This window comes from Cajanus cajan, chromosome 9 (genome assembly GCF_000230855.2).
Source record: "Cajanus cajan strain Asha chromosome 9, NIPB_CcT2T_4, whole genome shotgun sequence".
Taxonomy (NCBI): Eukaryota; Viridiplantae; Streptophyta; class Magnoliopsida; order Fabales; family Fabaceae; genus Cajanus; species Cajanus cajan.
Genome location: NC_138525.1, coordinates 57,015,477 through 57,033,639, shown reverse-complemented (window position 1 = coordinate 57,033,639; position 18,163 = coordinate 57,015,477). Strand labels below are relative to the sequence as shown.

Genomic DNA, 18,163 nt, shown 5'->3' with positions numbered 1-18,163 from the left:
GGAGTTATTTGTGTCACAACTTAAGTTATATAATTTACATTTATAAAATTTCTATATCTATATTACATATATTTGATTAGTTTTTTTTTAATCTTTAAATGCAAGCTATACAATATATATTTCCGTATATATAAGTATATAACTCTAAGTGAATAATTAATTTCATTGCTAGTTATTTGTCATTTAAGTGTAGGAAATATAACAAATTCTTATAAATAGATTTAATGAAATCCTATTCCTAACACCATAGCATTAATATGAACATTAAAACACCTGACCCTAATTAGTTAATAAAATAATTAAATAAATCATAAATCAAAATAAATAATAATAATAAAGACGATAAGTATTTTTTGTCTACACATTTTATTAATTATTTTTTTTCTTTTAACTTTTAAAATTCTTTTTCTCTCTCATATTTTTTATTTAATTTTTATTCTTTTTATTTTCTCTGTTTCTCCATAAACTTATTTTTAAAACTTCTTACATTTTTTAAATAATTATTTAAAATCACTTACCCTAAACCCTAAACCCTAAACTCACACTCTCACGTATGTCTTTTCATGATTGTGTAATAAATAAATTTTTAAAAAAAACCTCTTAGTATTGCTTTCTGTATATTGAGTGTAACATCCCAAATTTTATTTAATGAAAAGAAATATTTTTTTATGTATTTATAAGTATTTTATTTATGTATTTTACTATTTACGTATACGTATTTTACTATTTATGTATACATATTTTTTACTATTTATGTATACGTATTTTACTATTTACAAATACGTATTTATGAATAGTATTTTACTATTCATATGAATAGTAATTTTGAAAAAACGTAAGCGCTTACGCAAAACTCAAATTATTTGGATGAATAGTATTTTACTATTCATGAATAGTAATTATATTATTATTTTAATGAATAGTATTTTACTATGCAATTGCACAGTGAAGGGGCGGCTGAAACGTGGGCTGCGGATTCTTTCCGTTTCAAAATTTTAATTAATTTGAATATAATAATGAATAGTGAATAGTGCATAGTAATTTATAATATTATTTTAATGAATAGTGCATAGTGCATAGTAACTTCAAAATTTCTATAAATAGGGACCTAAGGATTTTGAAAATTCATAACTAGAGAGAAGAAAAGTTTAGAGAGAAGGAATTCTAGAGAGATAGAAAGAGAAAATAAGAGAGAAGGTTCTGCCTAGGTTGTGAAAAGAGGAGGAGAATAGAGAAGGTTCTGCTCTAGTTCCGGAGAAAGAGAGGAGATTCTGCCCAAATTCCTATTTATCCAGGTAAGGGGGGAGTGGGAAACCTTGCTTGGGGGTGTAGAAATAATTGTTAAATAGTCTGTTTGTTGGATTGGCTCCCGATCCCTTGCCTGTTGTTTATTTCTTTGAATATGTATTATTAATGTGTTTTGTTTTATATCTTATTTATTTACATATTAGAATCTGTTATTTGAATGGAAGGCTAAGCCTCCTAAGTATTTATAAATTTGTAATCTGTTATTTAAATGGAAGGCTGAGCCTCCTTATTATCTTATATTACCTTTTAAGCTTCCTACTTTACTTAAAAGATCTTAATATATTATTATTGAAAAATATGATACCTAAGCAACCTCTGGACTGTTGGATTGTTGGACTGTTGGACTGTTGGACTGTTTGGACTGTTGGACTGTTTGGACTGTTGGACTATTGGACTATTAAATTGGATTATTGAAATAATTCTTAATTATGAAATATGAATATGATATGTGTAACATGCTAAAGGTTGAGTCTGTGAATGTATGACATGCATCATATGCACATATTACTCCAGGTGTGCCGCTGAGGCCGCATACCCACGACTAACAAGGTGTACCTTTGGGTCACCCACGATATGCTAACGAGGTGTATGAACACCAATGATAGGTGTACCTTAGGGTCACCGACAATTGTATAGGTGTGCCTTCGGGTCACCAATGATGAATTCTGCAACTTCCGTATGGCGCCACATGCATACATTAGTGAGTCAAGTCAAGAAAATCATTATACATAAGCATATATGTGAGATTGATTATATATGTGAATTATATTGCGTGTGTGTGTGCTATTTAACTTTTATTTCTATATCTGCAACTGAGTGAGAAGTTTCTCACTCCCTTGTCATTTTTGTGTATATTTAAATTATGATGCAGATAATTAGCATGAGGCTGAGGATGTTGGTAGTGAAGCTTAGGCTTCTGTTTGGGTTTCGCTCTGATAGGATGTGACATCGGGATTAGCTAGACTTATTGTTAAATTATTATTATTTTTTCTTTTGTAATTTTTATGTTATTTATGTTGAAAGTGTGTATTTTTGTCATATTATAATTTTACTAAAAGATTATAAGTTAATTCCTAACTAGGAGGCCCTGCCACCTTTACTGGGATTAATCTATAATCTTTATTTTATTATTTCTTGACAATTTGATACTTACAGTTGAAAATTATGAATGTGCATCTTTTACCCAATGATACTTGAGATAATTATTTTATATTAGACTAAGAAAGAATTTATATATAGATGGTTTATATCTATTGTAATTATGTTGGGGTAGAGGGTGTCACATTTAGTGGTATCAGAGCAAGTCGATTTTATCAACCGTGTGTGTTATGTGCTTATCATGACTCTGTTGTGTACTCTGACTATGTCTTGTTTGTTGTGTACTATGATGATGATGTTCGTCCTGTGTTGATATTGTTGAGTTTGAGATTGTTAAGTTAGTTTGTAATCAGAGGAATGATAATCATGATAGTGTTAGCCAACTCGAATTATTAGAACCTTGGATGGGAGGTGATATATTGAGTGTACTAAGAGTTTATGATTGGTGAAGTTTCTGACATCTATAGTTGTAGCAGGTTGAATCTAAAGGTGGTTGTCTCTTTGGTGAGAGATCGAAATGATGTTAATTCCCTTAAGTGTTATTATTGGTATGTTAATTATTTATGGTTTAGGTAGCATGTGAGTTGTTTTGATTGAGAAAAGTAAGGAGAGACTTGAATGAGAAATTAAGTAGTGAATTTGGAAAAAGTTGAGGTATTTTGTGGCATTAGATATATTGATACATTATTGCTATTTGGTGTCGAAAATATTTTCATTATAGTTTGTTATGATAGTATGAGTATTATATCGACAAAATTTATATTTTGAGGTCTTTATGAAGAATATGGCTTTAGATATTATCTTTTCAATTAGGATAAGATGAAACAAAAATCTAGAACTTCAAGTTATGACTGCCTTGGTGATTAGAAATTTAGTAAGCATTGAATTTATTAGTGGTGATATTTGAATCTTTAGCTAAAGAGATGATCTCTTGGAAATCTTATGTCTTCATAAAGAGTTGTAGCTTATTCACTTAACTTTCGTTTGAGATAGGTTTGAAATCACTTGGATGAATACAACTCGGTTTGTCAGGTAGATATATGCTATCATGATATTTTGAGTTGTTAGGCATAAAAAATAGATTTAAACTAGATTGTCTAAGTATGAATTTGGATTGTATGAGGTGAGTATTTTAGACCATGAAATTTCTTGCGGAGGAAGATCTACTTAAGTTGTGCTTAAGTGAGAAATACTTGAGTCAATTAGTAAAATCAGGAGTCTTGTTTGATAGTTTATATGAAAATTCAGTGAGTAATTTTTTTTAACAGCTGTTCATGGTTTAAACTGCTCTCACTATAAAAATTGCTTTTGCCTTCATTTCTTTGGTTATTAAGATGTTTCAGTTCACTAGGTTGTTTCTTGCCTACCCTTGGAATCAACCGTAAGGATAATCTATATCAGGAATTCTTGAACCTGTGTATATTTTTTTTAACTACCCAAATCATTTCGTTGCTTACTTCTTTGAATTACTTACTATTACCTTTGACTGAATTGACTAGAAAGGAGTTACATTAGTATGGGATAACAATTGAGGAAGTAGTTTTCAAACTCTTAAGGAAAGATTGACTAGTGTTAATATTACTAGATTTTAGTAAGATTATTGTGATATATAAATATGTCTCTGAAAATAGGTTTAGGAAGAATATTGTGGCAAGAAGAAAAGATAGTAGCTTATGTTTCTAAGAAATTAAAAATTCATGAGAGAAATTACCTTACCCATAACCTTGTTAGCGACTTTGTCATTTATATAAAGATTTGGAGACACTAACTATATGATTCTATGGTTGAGGTATTTAGTGATCATAAGAACCTTAAATATATTTTGACCAAAGGGGTTGAATACGAGATAAAAGAAATAGTTGAAATTTCTTAAGGAGTAAAATTTTGATCTTATTATTTGGTTAAAGCCATTGTGGTGATTGATGTTTTGAGGAAATCTTTATCTTTCATTATGATTAGAGAGATGAATCTTTTTGGCTTAAATTAGAAATTTAAGTTTGGATTATAAGGTTACTTCTAGTATTGTGAGATTAAGTATGAATAGCGAATGGATTGTTGAAGAAAATTATAGGAGCATAATTAGATGATTTATTTTGGTAACAAGTTATAAGGCTATAGGTTAAGGTGATGGATATGATTATGACTTGGGTGAAGATGAAATGGTGAAACTTGGGAACTGATATGGATACCGAGTGTACATTATGCTTAGGTACCTGATCTTTAGAATTGATCATAGAAGAGTTTGAATTGGTTGTAGATAGAGTAGTAAAATTAGTGATCTGATATGTGTATCTAATGCTTAGGTGTTGATGTTGTGGCAAATATCTGGATTACAATGATAACCAAATTATTATTTTGATGATTTAAGGATTGAATTTGATTGCAGAATTTAGAAACTTATGCTTGATGTGTAAGATTACCATAGTAGCATTGAATTATTTATGTTGGAAGTAACTAATAGATGAGATTAGAGGAACTAGGAGTTAGATCCTTTATTAGTGACCCAAATAAGCAAGAGATTAGAAAGGACACAGTTGGATGTTTAGTTATAAAACTTGAAAGGACATAAGAGTACTCTTAACATTTATTTAGGAGTTACTAAAATGTATCAGAGTGGCGCAGCAGAAGCGTGATGGTCTAATATGGAAAGCAAAGTAAAGAACTTGAATCAAGGTATGGAGAGTGAGTTTAAATTTGGAGTGGATGGAGTTTTGAGATTTAAGGATAAGTTGTACATCAACAAGGTAGTGATGTTGCATAAGAATTAGAAGTAAGAATGCAAAGAGTTTACCATTGCAAAAATTTCGGGGACGAAATTTCTAAAAGGAGGGGAGAATTGTAACATCCCAAATTTTATTTAATGAAAAGAAATATTTTTTTATGTATTTATAAGTATTTTATTTATGTATTTTACTATTTACGTATACGTATTTTACTATTTATGTATACATATTTTTTACTATTTATGTATACGTATTTTACTATTTACAAATACGTATTTATGAATAGTATTTTACTATTCATATGAATAGTAATTTTGAAAAAACGTAAGCGCTTACGCAAAACTCAAATTATTTGGATGAATAGTATTTTACTATTCATGAATAGTAATTATATTATTATTTTAATGAATAGTATTTTACTATGCAATTGCACAGTGAAGGAGCGGCTGAAACGTGGGCTGCGGATTCTTTCCGTTTCAAAATTTTAATTAATTTGAATATAATAATGAATAGTGAATAGTGCATAGTAATTTATAATATTATTTTAATGAATAGTGCATAGTGCATAGTAACTTCAAAATTTCTATAAATAGGGACCTAAGGATTTTGAAAATTCATAACTAGAGAGAAGAAAAGTTTAGAGAGAAGGAATTCTAGAGAGATAGAAAGAGAAAATAAGAGAGAAGGTTCTGCCTAGGTTGTGAAAAGAGGAGGAGAATAGAGAAGGTTCTGCTCTAGTTCCGGAGAAAGAGAGGAGATTCTGCCCAAATTCCTATTTATCCAGGTAAGGGGGGGAGTGGGAAACCTTGCTTGGGGGTGTAGAAATAATTGTTAAATAGTCTGTTTGTTGGATTGGCTCCCGATCCCTTGCCTGTTGTTTATTTCTTTGAATATGTATTATTAATGTGTTTTGTTTTATATCTTATTTATTTACATATTAGAATCTGTTATTTGAATGGAAGGCTAAGCCTCCTAAGTATTTATAAATTTGTAATCTGTTATTTAAATGGAAGGCTGAGCCTCCTTATTATCTTATATTACCTTTTAAGCTTCCTACTTTACTTAAAAGATCTTAATATATTATTATTGAAAAATATGATACCTAAGCAACCTCTGGACTGTTGGATTGTTGGACTGTTGGACTGTTGGACTGTTTGGACTGTTGGACTGTTTGGACTGTTGGACTATTGGACTATTAAATTGGATTATTGAAATAATTCTTAATTATGAAATATGAATATGATATGTGTAACATGCTAAAGGTTGAGTCTGTGAATGTATGACATGCATCATATGCACATATTACTCCAGGTGTGCCGCTGAGGCCGCATACCCACGACTAACAAGGTGTACCTTTGGGTCACCCACGATATGCTAACGAGGTGTATGAACACCAATGATAGGTGTACCTTAGGGTCACCGACAATTGTATAGGTGTGCCTTCGGGTCACCAATGATGAATTCTGCAACTTCCGTATGGCGCCACATGCATACATTAGTGAGTCAAGTCAAGAAAATCATTATACATAAGCATATATGTGAGATTGATTATATATGTGAATTATATTGCGTGTGTGTGTGCTATTTAACTTTTATTTCTATATCTGCAACTGAGTGAGAAGTTTCTCACTCCCTTGTCATTTTTGTGTATATTTAAATTATGATGCAGATAATTAGCATGAGGCTGAGGATGTTGGTAGTGAAGCTTAGGCTTCTGTTTGGGTTTCGCTCTGATAGGATGTGACATCGGGATTAGCTAGACTTATTGTTAAATTATTATTATTTTTTCTTTTGTAATTTTTATGTTATTTATGTTGAAAGTGTGTATTTTTGTCATATTATAATTTTACTAAAAGATTATAAGTTAATTCCTAACTAGGAGGCCCTGCCACCTTTACTGGGATTAATCTATAATCTTTATTTTATTATTTCTTGACAATTTGATACTTACAGTTGAAAATTATGAATGTGCATCTTTTACCCAATGATACTTGAGATAATTATTTTATATTAGACTAAGAAAGAATTTATATATAGATGGTTTATATCTATTGTAATTATGTTGGGGTAGAGGGTGTCACATTGAGAATTAATTGATTCCACAACATTTTATTCCCAAAGAAATGAAGTTATGCTTAAGATATTAGAATATATTATGAGATATTCTAACAATCAAATAAAATTTTTAGGGAAAAAAAATGTAGAAAACCAGAAATTTCATAAAATAAATTTTTATATTTAGTAAAGAGAACTTTATTTTCTGACCTTGGTTATTTTAGAGGAACCGGATCTCTACTTTGCACAATTTCAATTTTTAATTAAAATTTTTACTAATAATTAATGAAATCAAGAAAATTTTACTTCTATATATTTCGTATAAGAAAAAAATTGTCTCCCCAATGGCATTTAGTTACTAATAGTGAAGTATGAAAAAAATAAAAACTAATTAAAAAACTGTCATGCATTTAATAAAATTTCGGTTAGATAAATGATTTAAATTTTTGAATAAAATATAAAAAGACAGAAAAGTTTGTATAAAAAAATAGAAATCAAAATAATTATAAAAAAATATCTCTTTTACATAACAATTTAGATAAAGTATTTATTTGATGTAAACTGACATGTACGAGAATAACAAATTTTTTATTTATATTATCCATATGAAATATTTGTGTATTTGTTAATAATTAATTTTTGTTTAGATATCATTCTTTAATAAGATTTTCTTTTACCATATTTAACAAATAGTAAATTAACATTTTCAATAATCTGCCAATTTATTGAGTCAAATGAAAAGTTAAGATAAATTCATCTGTCAATTCATTTAATTAAATATTTTTTTATTTTTAAATTATAGTGTGTTGGTGTATAAATTTATTATTAAAGGATTATTAGTATTTATATTATAATTTTTGAAAATTATTATGATGTTGTGTTTTTGAAAGATATGGGTAGTCATCTTAATTAAAAAAAACTTTTTAGTAATTTTTAATTTATTATTTTTGTGTTATAATCTTAAAATTGATTGACTAATTTATATTATTATTCTTTTAATTAAATTTGTCAATAAAAAAAATCAATTTGAATTAATAATAAAATAAAAAATAAAAATCAAACTTTGAAAAGTCAACCTATCAACTCATCAAACTGTTCTGAGAAAAATTAATTAAGATTTTCAACCCATTTTTAGTAAGCTATATATAGTTAACTTATCTCACTTTATTTTTGATAAATCTTAAACCCTAAATCAGATCAAAATGGATTGAACTTATCACTCCTAATAGAAAGTACACAAAATTAGGATAAAGTATTTATTTTTTATAACAATATATTATTGATGTGAAATACATTTAACATGATGGTTGATATTTATAATAGGAGCGTCTAAAATCAAAAGATTTGTACCCTTTGGAATTTAAAAAAAAAAGAAGTCAGATTATTTGTTTTCTTGCACTAAATGTTATTGATTAATAAAGGTTACAAGCTTTAATTATTATTGAATATTAGTAAATTTTATAAATCAATTTATAAAAATAAAAAATAAAAAAATCGATGTATATCATCAAAATTCTGTGCTGGCTTGGACTGAGTCTGAGGACCTAAAGGTTGAGAATATTTAACCCCAAACCATCAAATCTCCCAGGAAACCAGCTTATAATTTTTATTATGTATTCTATAATTTTCAGAGGTAAGCAATACGTTCATTTTTTAAAAATGTCATGAAGTGAACCCTGTAGATATAAAAATTAATTAAATAAAACTCCTAGGATTAAAAAGCCAAATTTATTAATGAAACTCGTCGTAATCCTATCCCTAATTAATTAATACCGAAAACCTATGCGCACTATATAAAACAATAATTAATAAAATTAAACGTTCTAGAATTAAAATGCCTTATTAATAAATGAAACTCGTAGCCCTAACCCACTAAAACATTAACATGCACAAGCAAAGTAAAACTCCTAACCCTGATTAATTAATGAAATAAATCATGAAGCATAATAAAATTTAAAAAAAAAATCCTCCTAGAAGTAGGCTCATTGGTAAAGTTAGGATAATATATATTAAATTTTAGACTCGAATTCTATTTTCATTATTATAATTTTCATAGATTAAAATAAATAAATAAATCATGCATTGCATAATTAATTGATTCTACAACGTATTGCCAAAGATACTAAGATATACCTAAGATATTAGGTTGTATATATTATAATATATTCGGATAAGCAAATTAAATGTTAGGGGAAAAAAAGCCAGAAAGGTAGGAACTGCATTAAAATGCATTCTTTTTATATTTACTTCATACACCCTTAAGTAAAGCTTTTATTCGTGTCGGTAAATTTACTTATAAGCACTTATAAAAGAAAAAAAAATGAAAAATAAAATAAAATAATTTTTTTTATAAACTAAAATTAACTTATAAATAAGTTAATATATTTGTAAAACTTCTCTCCTATAAGTCTTTCTAAAGTCTTGCTTTTAATTTATACATAAATTAATTTTAATTTATAGAAAAAAATTATTTTTATTTTTATTTTCTTTTTTAAAAGTATCCTAGAAAAATTTATTTAAACACGTCCTTAGCAGCAAACAATTTGATCCAAACCAAACAATTAGTTCAGTTCATCCAATGAAGCAAGTTGAGCACGAATGTTCAAAATCAAAGTTTAACTAAAATTGAAAACGAAAAAATTCAATTTAAACCAATCTGAAGAGTTAAGCATCAATTACTCTGAAGTCTGAACTGTTCCATACAATTGAAGCCAAACAAAATATTTGGGGTTCCCTAGTCCAGATCATAGTTTATGTTAACTTGGTCTGAAGAAGATTGATTGATGATAAGTTAATTATATAATTTAATAAGATGAAAAGGAGTAGAGTTTAGGATTTTCTTTTTATATAAAAAAGAGCTTCGGATTATTAATTTTTAATTACAAAATTATACATTAGGTCTATTAAATTTTGATGATTCAAATTGAACTCATTCTCAGGGGGGGGAAAATGTATAAATGTGTGTTTAGATTATTGTGAAAATAAGATTATTTCAATAATTTATATTTGATTATTGATATCAATTTCTAAAATAAGTTGTATCCATGAATAAGTACGGTGAAACATTATTTGTTTAGTTTAAATTGTCTAAAAGAATTATTTTATAGTAAAATTACAAAATATAATATAAAGTTATTTATAGCAACAACACTCAATTAGCGGGAACAAAATGAGAAAACAAAAGTTTTGCTAGAAAATAGTGGGATTTCACCAAAAGAATTCTATCTAGACATGCGTTAATTCAAGGATACGTCATCCTCTTAAACAAGCCCAAAAGAAGAAAAATAGTAATAGACATCCTTAAAAAGTAAACAAATCTACTCACAAGAGTTTTAACAAAGACACTATCTTAAAAACAGCACTTATATTTTAACATCATAATTTTACACTGTACTCTACACTTCTAACTTATGATAACAAATAAAAAAACAAAATTCGAAATTTGAGTTTGTTTCTCAATTTTATTTAGTCTTGTTTCCTTTCCCAGATCAATACTCCACAATGTCAACTTGTCATTAGATTCTATCTGTCTCAAAATATCAGATTGGGTTAGGAATTAGGCAAAGGTGAAGCATACTCCATCACTTGCAGATTCATCCCACTTTTGTCAATCTCTTCAGCTTGGTCCACTTCAGATGCTGAACTTGACTTGTCAAACTCAATTCTACATTTAAGAGTGAGAACTTCTGGTGGTTTGGAATGTGTGTCTGCAACATGAAACATCAAAGTTCTAATTTAATTTTTCAGTAAAATGTTATCTCCTTGAGCAAAAACCAGAATCAACAAAATCTATCAGTTGCAAACCTCTTGTTAAACCTGACTCGGGAGACGGAATCCTTGTCAGGAACTTCTGGCACATGACGGTTTCCTGAAAATCTAGGAAAGCATAATCCAAGAACTGTGACCTCTCAAAATTTGTCATCTCTGCAAAGCCAAAAGAATTTGTCCATGTTTCTAGCACACCGGGAACAGCAGGCAAGACTAGTCTCTCCACTCCCAGCTGCATGAGCTTCTGATGAAAGAAAAATTCAAGTGAAAAAATGATCATTAACTTGAGAAAATAATTGGAACTCTAGGACTTTTAAGTAAAATCCGACATTGTAGTTATTTAATTGAACATTTTATAACCGTTCTTCCGAATTTCGATAGAGACAGATTCTTCATAGAAAAGAAGTTGAGAGAGAGAGTGTATGATTTGCATAAAACAGGATCATGCTAATATCTTTTAGTTATGTTTTATAAAATCTCATGCTAATACATTAAGAATGAACTAAAAGAATGGTAAGATTGAGGAGAATTGTAACATCCTTGGTGGTTGGAGAAAAAGGATAAAAGCATATAGGGTGGCAAGATTGAAGAGTGTTCTTTAGATACAAAGGTAAATTCTTCCTCTTCTTATGTCCTACCATCCTTTATAAAATATATATGCTTTATATATGAATCCTCTAGTCATAGAATGAGAAATTAGATACAAATTGGTGATAGGTTTTCTTAAGTGCCTTCAGAAAACAATGCAGTTTAGATTCTTTTTATAGAAGAAATAAGCAAATGTGCATGCATTTTATGTTACCTTCTCAAGCTCATTCATTAAAATCCGACACATTCCAAGTCGACGATATTGTAATCTGGTACCTACAAGAGGTACCTCTGCTACTTTATGTCCAAATACCCTATAAAAATGAATTGGCAAGTCAAACAGGAAATGAAATGACCAGATATATAAAACGTTGCAACTCATACAGGAAATGAAATCACATTTCATGCAAAACCTAATGCTTGATACTTAGTAGTAGCAATCCTATACTCACCTAATAGTTGCGACACTAATCAATTCTTCATTTCTCTCCAGAAGTATGGTATAGAAACCCTGGAAACTCAATCGATTAAGTTCTGACCTACAAATTTCCAAAGTATAGATATCAGGTATTGGCCCAGAGGATATAACAAATCATGAACATAGAAAATGTACACTTGAGAAAAATTCCATTAGTAAATGGTATGAATTACAAGAGACACAATAATGCACATGATCTGCTCATTTTAAATGAAACAACTAACCATTAGAACCATGAATCACCTACCAAAATTACCCAATAACACTTTCCCCGTCCTTATGAAAGAAAATTACTTGACTTTAAAAATAAATGAGAAGAATGAAAGCCCCACATATTGAATCCAATAGAATCATGTTTGAATCGAATAACCAATATTGTAACATGAGATTCAAAGAGAACCAAAATCCTCGCTTTAGTCTTCAAACATTAGTTCACTAATCACGATGTCATCCATGGGCGGAGTTCCACGATAACCAAGAACAGAAGAATCATTTAAATCATGTAGACAAGCAAATCTGAAAGTTTCAGTTGCAAATTATGGTCCATATAAATATGTATAGGAATATAAGGAAACTGTTCTAATGATCTATTCACATAATTTGTTCCTATAGTTCCAGCAATTCAATCCTGCATGATAAATCTATATCCACAAATCATATATGCACACGAGAGAAAGACACTAAATTGTAATATCTATCTAATGCATATAAAGATTTTTGTTATCAGACAATCTACGATACATCATTAAAGGTAAATATGGACTGTGTATAAAAGTTGGGGAGGGGAGCATAAGAACATAAAATTGATTACTCTTAGTTGTGTTACCTGATCATAAATATGGTGTAATGGATAAGTGTAAAGACTAAAAAATTTCTTGTCAATTAACTGTGAAATACATATATGTAATGGCAATTAATTTTAGGTTAAGCACAAAGTATATAACCAGAACTCTATCCGGTCAGACCCCATTGGAATATCATTTAAAAAAAAAAAAGATAAAATTATGCTGACCTAAATAAGCCACTGCTATTTACTCTTTAAATAAGTGACCAGCTAACATAGAAATATGATCATTGAGATCCAAGCCAAAGATTTACAGATTTAACTCAGCATGCTATAAGCAGGAATTATGAGAATGAAACGAACACTATGTAAAGAATTCTTTTAAATATTGCGAACAAGAATTGAAGGATAAGAATTTCAGACCTAGTGTTGAATATAACATCATCAATGATATCTCTACTAGAGAAAGGGTTCTTTAGGGGCTCAAAACACTCATGCATCACAGAAAGTGCAACACTGAATTTGCTGTATTTCTCTGCCAATAAGTCATTCTTAATATTACCACCACTGCAACTCTCAGAGTCGATAAACTTCACCAGAGTCCAAGTTAGATTGTTCACACCCACTACAAATGGCTTTCCTAATAGACTTTGAAGGCCTGCATATATCTGCAAAAAATATACACAAGTAAATGTTTCTAGCAGTATATAACAAAGACACACAACCTTAAATGTTTTAAATTTAAATGTGTTCTTGCCATATCTTAACACATCCAACACCACAATCTTCCATTGTTCACTGTCTAATTAGCTATTAAATGAAACCCATAAACGAAAGTGCACGTGAGCTGAATAAAGAACTCACTCCCGGACTAGAAAGTGTTAATTCTATAAAATCTCATGTTGATAAACTAGAATTACAATATGGGGAAGTAATTGACAACACTTTATTTTGTTTTGATAAAAAAATATGTAAAGTAAAGCTTTCAAGGAATGTAAAATCACAATAAATAGAAGAAAAAGAAAGGAAAGGAACGAAAAGAAAGCATGATATGAGATATAGTAGATTTATTAGTTCTACATGCAAACTATGATTAAAACTTTCCTAATTATAGAAGAGAAAAGGCAGGTGGATTTGATGTACCTGTTCACACTCTTTTCCACACAGCCAATTTTCCATATATCTTCTGGACTCATCTTTTTCTCTATTTTTCAGGCATCCAACGTGATCTGCATAAGGTTGACAATATAGCAAAATCATTATAATATTGATGAACATGTGCAGTCATCCACAAAAACATTTATTGAAGTAAATATGAAAACCAGCTTACATTTATGTTCACATTGAATGCAAGTAAGAAAAAGTACATCCTCAGTCCCTTCCATTTTGATTTGGCCGCAAATCCCACAACGACATGATGGACAAAACCAGTCACCATCAGGGATATCCTACACATGCAGTGGGAAACCAGCTCAATGATAGAACCCACATGCAAGACCAGTTATTTTTATACGAAAGTATTGAATTGAAGTAATCATGTGGGGGACATAGTAAAGGAAATAGAACAAGAAGATAGCAGTTAATATGGCATAATTGAGAAGGGAAACAGTTATCATACCTCCAATCCAAGACACGTCCTATGAAATGCAGATGGACATTGGTCACATAAAATAAGTTCACCACCATATTGACAGACAGAACAAATGTTGTCATTTTCGCCCTCACACAGATCAACGCATGGTCTCTTTATATCTTCCCTTGTTCTATGATCATGCATTACTTGTATCATGCAATCTAAGAGTGACCTACCATCCTTCAAAAAGATACTTGCAGAAGGCCTGCAGCCACTACTGCCACCAGCATGATTTAAAAAGCCAGCAAGACCGTATATTTTCTTACAACAGCTACACTTGATTCCATCATAAGTTATTCTCCCTTCAACTACAACAGGGTTCTCAACTCCTGCTCCGCAATAGACCTTACATCTTGGTGTCACCATGTTGTTATCTATTAACCAAGACAGAACATTTTGAGGTCTTTGGTGTGACGGACTAGGGACAGACACCTTCTGCACCCTTTTGCTTGATCTTAGGACCAGTGTAGGAAATCCTTTTCTGCGGCGCTTTGGCATGCTGGCTTTTGCATTCCTGGTCCGTTTATGGTTTCTATTCTCAGTTGATCTACTTACTGGTGAAGCAGTAAGCAATTCTGGCTCTTTTTGAAGCAATTGGGACAAATTTTGGAATAGATCATCGCTACCAACATCACCAACACTTTCCTCTTTCATGGTTGGGGCATTCAAAGATATCATGCCAGAATTAGTCCATTCAGGAATCTTTTCTTTAATGTATAGTCTGCATGCACCACGAAGTGTGCCCAAACACTGATCCTGCGGAGAGTTGTACAAAGTTGTCTTTCTTTTCTTAGTTGGGTAGTCAAAGGTCCATCCTTCCGCTAACAAATGTTTCTTTGCTTTCAGTTTCCATTTTGTTTTATCAACCCAACGTTTCTCTGATGAATTCAAGTAATATTTCACAACAGCTTGAGGACAAAATTCCGGTTCATCTACGACTTCAATATGAGAAGGTTCCCCATTTGAAGGACAAACAAGAATATCTTGGTCATTTTGGGGTTGATCTGAAAGCAGAGTTGAAGGATTAGTGTCATTTGTAGAATGCATCCTATTGTGATCAATTTGGGCCTGCACAGAGTTCATGCTGGATCCCATTTGCATGTGTGTCAAAACTTGAATAATTGAGGTGTAAACCTTCTTGTCCTGTGCATCAGGTGACTTGTACCTGTACCGTCCTCCTCGCCCACGTATGTATTTATTTTCAGCCCACTCAATTGTCCATCCAAGATATCCAAGATGTTTCCATACTTTTGTCTTCAAAAGTTCCCTTATAGTCTTGCTCCCATATCCTATTATATATTGATTAATAACATCAGGACAGAATTCAACCTTAGTCAGTATCAGAGGTTTCCAACATATGGATGATGAGCTTCTACGTTTTCTCTTCTTTCCACTACAGCTAGCATCTGGAGTTACTTCACCATCGTCAGGAAAGATCTCTTGAACTGGAGATACAGGATCTTCCTTCAAAATAATTCCTTTCTCAGATGCCCTATCCACCGAAGGATCTTTATCACATCCCTCTTGAAGGGGAATGATTCCACCACACTTTTCATCACTATCCAACAAGTTTGAAGCATCACCATTTTCCATAGGGCTATTAGACACTCCAATGCCAGAACCAAATACATTGCTATGTCCAGCATCACAATGAATGTTGTCAGTAGGTTCAACTGACTTCAGTTCTGGTGTTTCTTTCAAGAAATCCTCCGGAAGGTTTAAGGCAGGGAAAACTTCTTCTAGTGTGAGAGCATAGTAATCACCAACCACCTCCAGTACAAGGTCTCTCCACAAGTCCTTAACATTATAAGCCCAGTGCTTTATGTTGTCAAAATCCTGTCTAGCCCTTACATCATACCATATTTGCTTCACTGAAACTGCAATAAAGGACTCTCTCTCGCACTCCTCAATCAATTCAAGGAACACCCACTTCCCTCGCGGCTGCCAATTCTCGGTGTCTTCATCCCAATCCTGAGTTATCCGCAATTGATGAGTTCCAACCTTCATCTCATCACCCAAATCCGGGAAGAACACGCTCCTCCCATCCATTCCATTGCAGTGATCAAATATAACACCTTCCCACCAGGCTTCTTGATAATTCACATCAACACAGCGACCAAATTGAAGGTCCTTCTCCCCAAACTCAAGAGGAGGAGGCAGTGGTCTAATGTATCCACGTTCATTGCCAGAATCCGAAGAAGAACAAACACCGTCCAAAACAGGTGAAACAAACACCACATCCACAAGATATTCTAATCCATCATCATCCAGAATGTTGTCATACTTGACATGACGCTTCTGCTTCTCACAACGGATCACCGTCCCCGGGTGCCATGAACCCAGAAAACCCTCTTCCACACTCTTCACCTGAAAATAAAAATTTAAAAAAAAAAAAAACAGAAGGAAAAGTTAATCTCTTGAACTGGAAATTCCAGATGAAGAGGTCACCGTTTTCACGTTTATCACAGAGTGATAATTGAAAAGCGCACACACAAATGACAACCAGGGAAAAAAATATCAGGCCTGCAAATAACATTGACTCCACGTGGTAACATCATAAACTGTGCCACATTTCAATTTTCATCATTTGCATGAAGGGCTCATGAGAATGCAAAACAAACCGCGAAAGGAGATTCAGTGCAGAAACCAACAATTGGAGAGGGTAAAATCTTGAAAAATTATCAAAACCATGAATTGACCACAGAACATCAAAGGATCATAAATGTAAACATAAACCCAGACACAAACACAGGAAAACAGAAAAACCCATCAAAACATAAAAGCTAGATCACTGACAAATCAGGAATACAACAAAAGTGTAATCCATCACAAAACAAAAAATCAGAAATTCAAAAACTAAAAAGATTACATCTTTATAAAAAAAAACGTAAAAAATAAATAAATAAATTAGATAGCATTACCTCGACTCTCTCATTGACAAGAAGCTTTCTTTTCCTCGACCCTCTTCTGTACTTTTTGTTTCCACAACACTTGAAACTGTCAACATCCATTGGAGACGGATTCAGAGACATGACAATTGAGAATGGCACGTACACGCTTTGGCAAGAAGCCTCATGAACGATCCAAAACGACGTAGAGAAAGGGAACGGCAACAATCCACTACGTTAAACGAAGGAACACAATTCTGGTTCTGTCATCTCGCTTCACTCTTCATGGGAAAACAAACACTCACTTCAGTTCTTTCTTTTTCACTGTTGTGTTGAGTTTGATCACTTACACACACATAAAACCGGAAACGGCGAACAAGTATTCTCTGTTTTATGTTCACTCTGTAACCTTCTTTCTCATTGGTCCATGCTGGCACGGCATGCATGGTGTCACACGTGGCACGCAGGCGCGCTTTTGAGAACGTGGTTCTGTTCGCACTGTGTTTCTCGCTCTCTTGACAACACCTTATATTGAAGGATGAGGAGTTGGAAAGTGCGTGGTCTAGTACGGGAGGGTGCACCGTGTGGGCGCTGCCGCCCTAGGAATGAAGGGCACGTGGCACGAGTAGTCACCTCCAAGTAGGTGATGGACCCTACTATGCATTTTAAGTGTACTTGAGGGTAAAGAAAAGTATTTTATTCAATTAATAATGCGTTATATTGATATAAATAAATTAAGCAAGCATTCAATTGAAACGGAAAAACAGAAAAAAAATGGTCCTCAGTTAGGGATGGATTCTTTTATTTTTTATTATTTTTTTTTTTTGAAGAATCCTGAGT

General features: G+C 31.6%; 1 protein-coding gene and 1 long non-coding RNA gene across 3 annotated transcripts; one reads left to right on the top strand and one right to left on the bottom strand.

The window, feature by feature from the left end:
- The first annotated feature begins 772 nt into the window (after positions 1–772).
- Positions 773–7,114, top strand: LOC145951652 (uncharacterized). The gene is made up of 3 exons (XR_014429521.1): positions 773–1,295; positions 2,180–5,913; positions 6,799–7,114. It is a non-coding gene; the product is annotated as an uncharacterized LOC145951652 (long non-coding RNA).
- A 3,419-nt stretch (positions 7,115–10,533) lies between these two features.
- On the bottom strand, positions 10,534–17,788 carry LOC109787863 (uncharacterized). Of its 2 annotated transcripts, none has more exons than XM_020346442.3 (9): positions 17,357–17,786; positions 14,421–16,802; positions 14,133–14,250; positions 13,946–14,031; positions 13,226–13,470; positions 11,993–12,079; positions 11,755–11,854; positions 10,989–11,196; positions 10,534–10,891 (listed from the first exon to the last, which is right to left on the bottom strand). In XM_020346442.3, the coding sequence occupies exons 1-9, from the start codon at positions 17,465–17,467 to the stop codon at positions 10,734–10,736; spliced, it is 3,495 nt and encodes a 1,164-aa protein (XP_020202031.1). In that variant the 5' UTR covers positions 17,468–17,786; the 3' UTR covers positions 10,534–10,733. The 2 variants fall into 2 exon arrangements, with proteins under 2 accessions (XP_020202031.1, XP_082919395.1); XM_083063269.1 differs by having other exon boundaries at positions 10,778–10,914; positions 17,357–17,788.
- Between the last annotated feature and the right edge of the window lie 375 nt (positions 17,789–18,163).